Genomic DNA, 7,592 nt, shown 5'->3' on the forward strand with positions numbered 1-7,592 from the left:
GGACATATGAGATTTTAGATTTTCATCAAACAGGTGAAAACATACACATATCTTTGCACCTTAATTACTTTATATAATGTATTTTCTAAATTCTTCAAAAAAATCATGAGTTTAAATAATGTTGCCAATATGAGAAATGTGTTGATGGGTAATTTGCCTGCTCTGACTTATGATGGTCACTGAAGTCAAAACTATTCATAATTTTTCCTCCAAAAAGAGTATTTTCTAAATTAATATTGGATAAATCTAAACTAATATATGAGAACAACAGAAACATTACTAGCATCCTTTATGTTTCACCGAACATTTAATTAAACTTAGTCCAACGACCTAATCTTTTTGTCTCCTTCTGTTCATAGTCATCATAATCTTTACTCTTAAGGATTTATCATCATCATCACCATTATTATTATTTTGGTTAAGAAAGGCTCAACAGCTCACATGTGAGAGAGAGAAAGACAGAGAGAGAGAGAGAGAGGATACGCTTTGATAGTCAAACTAGGAAATTCATGATCATCTGGCCACATCAACTGAATTAGGCTTTGGGGACATCATCACCTCATTTGCATATTTATAAAATATTTTCTTATCTGTTATAAAACCGAATTTTTCTAATTTCCGTAATAACATGGTTATAGACATTGGAACAGAAATATTGGAATAATGGCCATGCAAGATATTGGTGTTTCGATGGTGGGGAAAATCGCGGAGAAGTTTATTGATCCAATTATGCATCAATTTCAGTATTTATTTTGCTATAGAAACAACGTTGAAACCCTGAAGAATGGCATCAAAAAACTCGAGCTAACGAAAACTGAGGTGCAACGATTGGTAGATGCAGCAAGAAACAATGGTGAAGAAATTAAACCAATTGTTACTGATTGGCTAAGGCAGGCTGATGGTCTAGAGAAAGAGGCAGATACTATTTTTGAGGGTATGGAGAATGTTAAGGTGAATTGCTTTAAAATTGTTAGGCTTCCGAATTTGAAGTCACGTTATTTGATAGGCCGCCATGCTGCCAAAAGAGGAAATGATGCTGAAAAACATCTCAGAGAGCGGCAGTTTGATGAAGTTGGATACCTTCCTCCACTGGGGAAAATGCCTTTTAGTGAATCAACCCCATCCTTTGAGGAAAGTCTAATTACAAGGATGTCAATGAAAAGGGAAGTGATTGAAGCTCTAAAGCAGGATAAAAGAAGTCTACTCGCAATTTGTGGTATGGCCGGCGTAGGCAAGACTTTTTTGTTGGAGCAAATTGCCGACCAGGTTAAGTCTGAGAAACTGTTTGATGGCATAGCCTTTGCATCTATTTCTCAAAATCCAGACATGAGAAATGTCCAAAATCAACTTGCTGAGCAGTTAAGGATGACATTACTATCTGAGCACAGTGGTCGTGCAAGAACTGAACAGATTTATACTAGACTAACCAATAGTGACAAGAGAAATCTTGTTATGCTGGATGACATTTGGGAAGAAGTGGATCTTAGGAGTCTAGGAATTCCCATTAGATCAGGTGAGTGCAAGAGCTTAAAAGTTGTATTGACATCTCGGTTCTCTCATGTGTGTAGGAACATGGAAGCTGAAATTTTTGAGGTGAATGCCTTGCCTAAGGAAGAAGCATGGCATCTTTTTAAAGAGGTTGCGGGAATTTCCGATGATTCAGCTTTGAGTGACGTTGCAAAACAAGTTGCAGAAGAATGCAAAGGATTACCTCTAGCAATCGTTGTTGTTGCCAGGGCATTTAGGACTAATTATACAACACCAGAATCCTGGAAACTCGCCCTTGGACAGCTAAAGAAGTACACAATGAGAGACCTAGAAAGAGTTCAAGATTTGGTGTTTTCCAGAATCGAATGGAGCTATGATCGTTTGAAAAGTGTTGAAGCCAAGTCACTACTACTGTTTTGCAGCTTGTTTCCAGAGGATTATAGCATTCCAGTCGAATGTTTGGTTAGGTATGGGAAAGGGCTGAAAATGTTCCAAGATAGAGAGACTTTGGGAGATATGAGATATAGAGTAGACCAGAGTATCAGTGACCTTAAAAGTTGCTATTTGTTGCTAACCGATGGTGGAAAAGAAGACCATGTAAAATTGCATGATGTCGTGCGAGATGTTTGCTTGAAAATTGCATCAGAAGGCGAGCATGTATTTTTGGTAAGGAACGTTGGAGGAAAAGAAGGGCGCCCGCAACCTGATTCATTTGGTCGTTATACAGCTGTTTCGCTGACATGGAAGGGCAATTCTAATGGACCATTTCCATTGGGAGAGGAATGTCCAAAGCTCAGGCTGCTGCGTTTGGTCTTCCAGTCAAGCAAAATGATCAACCTATCACCAGATTCTTTTGCAGGGATGGAAGATCTCAGGGTCATGGAGTTTAACAAATTACAGATTGAATTTTCACCATCAGATCCTGGCCAAATGTTGATGAGCCTTCGGACATTGTGCCTGGATTATTGTGAGTTAGGGATTGGAACGTCGTCGATGATTGGATACATGACGCAATTAGAGATTTTGAGCTTCTTTGGGTCCAAACTTCGGGATAATCAGTTTCCAACCGAAATTGCTCAGCTGAGTAATTTAAAGGTGTTGGATTTGAGGGTTGAAAGTAGCCGCCACCCGTTGTCTCTTGGTATCTTGTCAAGCTTGAAAAAGCTAGAAGAATTGTATATGGGATTTCATCGTCCATTGCGGCTAGGGAGAAATGCAGAAGAAGAAAGAGGATGCATTAAAGAGATCACATCACTCGCTTGCCTTGAATGTCTCCAAATTAATTTACGTGGCATTGACGACCTGCTTCTATTATTACGCGAATTCCCTGTTGAGAGGTTGTCAAGATTTAACATTAGTTGCAAACAAACTCGGACAAAAAATGGTGGAGACTATCAATTTCGGAGGAATTTCAAACTTTATTTGCGTGACGAGAAAGATTCCGAACTAGCATTGTGTCCTGCAGTTACTAGCATAATCAGGAGAACTGAGAATCTCATTTTGGACCTTGGGTTCTTGTTTCGCTCGGGGAATTTTGTGAATGACTTAGATGAAAGTGGATTTGTCAATTTGAAAAGGCTCAGATTGAAGTCGGGTTCATGGGAATGCCTTATTGATTCCACCACCAACCTAGCTCCTCGACATGTTTTTGAAAATCTGGTGTTCATGGAATTAACATCTGGAAAATTGGAAGAAATATGTTATGGAAATCTTCCACCTCGTTGCTTCAGCCAACTTCAAGAGATGAAACTCCAGAGAATAAATTTTATTGAGTACTTGTGGAAGGGGCCAATTGAACCTCCGTCACTTTGCAATCTCAGAGGTATTGAGGTATCTAACTGTCAGCGAATTATAACTCTCTTCTCACAATCAGTGTTGAAATGTCTAGTGAAACTCCAAAAGATAGTCGTATATAGTTGTGAAAATTTGGAAAGCATTGTTATGAGGGAAGAAAATATGAAGGATCAAGTGCTTGAGTTACCCCAACTCAAAGTAGTAACACTTAAATGTACAGGCTTAGAGGGCTTTGGCTGCGAAGGCGATAGATATTCCAGAGCTTTTCTCAACCAGGTCTCTCTCTCTCTCTCTCTCTCTCTCTCTCTCTCTCTGTATTTCTATATGATATACTTCATGTCAAAGAAATAGTTGACCGTGAATTTAAGTGATTGCCAAAAACTCATGACTCAAGCATTTTGCTCCAAAAGTGTTAATTAAACATATATAAAAAATTGTTTTAGTAGTCATAGTGATCTAGTCCTTCAATATATGATCAATATAAAAAAAATGTTGTTTTGTGTAGAATGTTTTAGCACCCGTAGAGACCGAATGATAAATTAATGAATAAAATGTTGACGACAATATTATTTTGATAGCAAGGACTAATGCCATTGGTAGAGCTACCTTTCCTACTTGATGTCATTGGCAAGGCTAGTTTCCGTCCCTGGATGTACTAGAACTGTTCTATTATGTAACAATTAATATCGTGAATACATTTGATTGATATTTGCAATTTCTAGACATGCATTTCAAGCTTTAAGATGAAGTTAGATTGAAGAGAAATTAAACAAGCTTGCAAATGCCACACTCCAGTTGCATTTGTAATCAATTTACGTTTTAATTTTCAGGTCTCACTCCCTCGGTTGGAAATGCTAGACCTTACAAGTCCTGGTTATCGCCCAGAACAATTTGTAGGAGGTGAAATGTTTAGAGGATCTCTTGAGAACTTAAGATCTTTGGTGCTTTCAAGTTGCTCTTTTATCAGATGCATCGCGAAAGCTGATGGTGTGGCATTGTTAGAGAATCTGCAGAGCTTTTCTATGGGTGATTGTCCTTCGATGGAATTACTTTTCGACCTTGAGGGTCTAAAAGTTCCCATTCCATCAAAAAAGGAGCTTGAAATTCTTCCCAATCTAAAGTCACTGGAATTTAGAGGGTTAACAAGATTAACCCACATTTGGAGGAATTATCCAAAAGGGATTCGAGTATTCCAAAACTTGAGAATATTACAAGTAGAGGGGTGCAGTTTACCATGTTTGTTTTATCCACCTTGCGTGGCTGATATGCTTATAAGTCTTGAAGAATTGAAAGTTGGTCTTTGCCCGGCAATGTATGCAGTTATAGCAGGGGAAAATGAAGAGACCAGTCAAGAAGATCACGATGGTGGGGAAAAAAGAGAAATTTCATTGGGAAGAACCAACAAGGAGTTTTTGTTCCCAAAACTAAGCTCCTTAAGCTTTGTAAACCTCCAAAATCTTCAAAGCTTCAATGGTGGTCACCACGAGGGTTGTGACTTCAAATTTCCTTCACTAACCCAATTGGAAATAATGCGTTGCCCGGAGTTGAAGAATTTGTGTCCCGGAAAATTGGATGCACCATTACTTAAGAAAGTCAAAGTGGAAGAGAATGATGCCAATATTCCTCTGGATTTAAAGGTAGACATATCCTAATACAATATTTAAATTACCCTTCAAATTTTGTCTCTGTACTTCACTATAGTTATGGTTGAGAATTTGCATTTATTTAGTTATTTGTGAGTGAGTATTTTCACAGGATAGAGAGATCATCTTTTTTACCTACTCAGAGATAAGGGGGAATAAGCACCTGTTTTGATCCTTTGGCTGTTCACGGCCTAGCCGTACAGGTCGTCCTTTTTCTAGTATCAATCTCAGTAATGCAATTCATCCAATGATAGACCTACAATCGAACCATGGAGGTATGATACAATCAAACCCTAAGGAACAAAACGCTGAATTGAGTCATACTTGTCTATGCTCCATAAATGGAGTTGTTCCTGTGGATGTTAAGGTACACAGTTTTCATATGCTTGCAAAATCAACTCTCTCTTCTTTTCCTTACTTTAAATTTTATCTCCATCATTTTTTTGGGGGTGGGGATGGAGTATGGAGGTTTAATTCTCAATGCGCATGCTTTTATCTATATGAGCGGATCAGTGAATAGTGTTACATGACAAAGAACATTAGCCTATATAATCCAATTTTTCTTATCTTTTGAAATTTATAATTAAGATCACCATTCCATGTAAAAGTAGTCTTTCCCTTTATATATGATAGCACCAATGACAGAAGGAGATAATGTGCTCCTTCTTCTTCAATTCATCTGCCGAAAGGGCATTCGCTTCCTATTCCTTATTTAATTAGATGAGATGTCACTTCTAAGCCTTATGCACGCTTACATGTAGAGGTATGATTTGATTTGTCCAAATGCTAAGTTAAGGCATAAACATATTTTGACCTTAGATAAGCACTTAATTGTATTACATACTTTCATTGAACCATATATAGATTGGTTCGGATTAGTGCTAGGTTACATACAAATAAATGATATCTAGCTGGCGTTCTGGAATTTGTATTGTTTGTGATCTTATCAACTTCTTTGATTTAAATTTTAGTATATTGGAGTAAAACTATTGCTTTTGAATCCTACTCTTCTTTTGGTCTTGGTTGTAATTTTAGCACTCTACATATTTCTTTTGAAATTTTCTTTGTTTTTATTTGTTTGAAAAGAAGTCCTAATAAGTGTGCATTTTGAATGATTTAAGTGTATTTTATTATTTAATTTTGATGTGTGTTACTTATTTTCATAGCTAATTAGCTAGGATTCAAGTGAAGTTGACATTTTGTGGTCTAAGTGTAACAAATTGCATTTCTATGGATTAAAGTGGTGAAAATTTCATATTTTTATAGGTTTCAATGATTCAATCATCAAATGGAGTGAATTGAAAAGATATTTGGATGATTGTTGATGATTTGAAGTGATTTAGAGAGAATATGAAGTGCAAAATATTCAAAAAATGAAATGCAATCAAGTATAAAAGAAGAGAAGCTTGATAACTTTGACACCTATTGGTATTCGCCTATATCTTGAACTATAAGCATCAGATTGAGGTGATTCTTAAGTCATTTTCAATCTAACAGATAACTCTACATTTCTTATGAAAATATCAAAATTTAGTTCATGAGTTTTCCTAGTCAAAAAGTCAAAATACAGTGGGCCATTTTTGTTATCAAAAGCTGAAACAGGGGATTGACTGGTCAAGAGTATTGCGATCATTTTTTAGTTTACAGAGTTCCAAATTAGATGATTCTTAAAGAATTGAAAATATAACTCAAAGGGTTACAACTTTTATGTTTTGCAAAAAAGATAGTTCAGCCTCCATCATCAAGAAAATATCAGTTGAAATTGGTGCAAAAACAGAGTAAAGTTGAAGACTAACCAGAAAAGAGCAAACCTGCAGGGGAGGTAAAACGCACCCACAATGCGCAACCTTATGGGTGCATATTTTTCAATCGATTCTGCAACTTGAACAACAACTTTCTCAGTTTTCACACAGCTTTTTCAGCTCATTTACAAATCAATTTTGGCTGGTTTCTACAGAAGTAAAATTGGAAACTTGAAGAAGTAACTTTTGATGACTACTAGAGCCAACTAGAACCAACTTTAACATAATTGATTGGAGCTTGATTCATCTATAAATAGAGGCCTTGGAGAACATTTCATATAACTTTGGAAGGCTAGAAACACTGCAGAAAATGTAGTCTTTACTAGTTTCTCTTAGTTCATTAGTATAGTATAGTTAGTGTAGTTTATCGTTCTTGTACTTGTAACTAGATTTGGATAAAGAATTAAGGAACAAGATGGAGAGTTTGAAATTCATGTTGTGATGAGGGTGACTTCTCTTCTATCACTTTCTCTTTTGTAATTGAGTTCATATTTAGCTAAAATACAAGTATGGTCTTTTCTTTCATTCTCTTTATGTTTTGCTAAAATTTATGCTTAGAGTTATAGATGAATTTTCTATATCTTGTAAGTGATATTTACTTGGTCAATTGATGATATTATTTTGAGTAAGTTATTTAACACTTTTACTTATCTAATCATGATTAACTGGCTATTAATTGTGATAATTTTAAAATGTTAAGTTTACAATAAGATTGGAATTTAATACTAGTCTAAGAAATTGCTAAATCTAGAGAGTACACTCATGAGAGTAAAGATACACCTTTGCAGCTTTAGTAACTTGTTTTATGTAATTTCATAGAAAAAATGAGTTTGTAGTTAATTTCATAATCACGAGAGTGGGTATG

At 36.0% G+C, this 7,592-nt stretch overlaps 1 protein-coding gene across 1 annotated transcript; it reads left to right on the forward strand.

The window, feature by feature from the left end:
* The first annotated feature begins 663 nt into the window (after window positions 1-663).
* LOC113694586 (disease resistance protein At4g27190-like) lies at window positions 664-4,934 on the forward strand. Its single transcript, XM_072053533.1, has 2 exons — window positions 664-3,558; window positions 4,113-4,934. The coding sequence occupies exons 1-2, from the start codon at window positions 664-666 to the stop codon at window positions 4,932-4,934; spliced, it is 3,717 nt and encodes a 1,238-aa protein (XP_071909634.1).
* The last annotated feature ends 2,658 nt before the right edge of the window (window positions 4,935-7,592 follow it).

The sequence above is a fragment of the Coffea arabica genome, chromosome 6c (assembly GCF_036785885.1).
Source record: "Coffea arabica cultivar ET-39 chromosome 6c, Coffea Arabica ET-39 HiFi, whole genome shotgun sequence".
Classification (NCBI taxonomy): Eukaryota; Viridiplantae; Streptophyta; class Magnoliopsida; order Gentianales; family Rubiaceae; genus Coffea; species Coffea arabica.

Excerpts from the sequence above, each read along its gene's own strand:
- LOC113694586 (XM_072053533.1), top strand. The coding sequence starts at position 664 with ATGGCCATGCAAGATATTGGTGTTTCGATGGTGGGGAAAATCGCGGAG. Across the intron at positions 3,559-4,112 it reads CCAGAGCTTTTCTCAACCAG|GTCTCACTCCCTCGGTTGGA; the intron begins GTCTCTCTCTCT and ends TTTAATTTTCAG.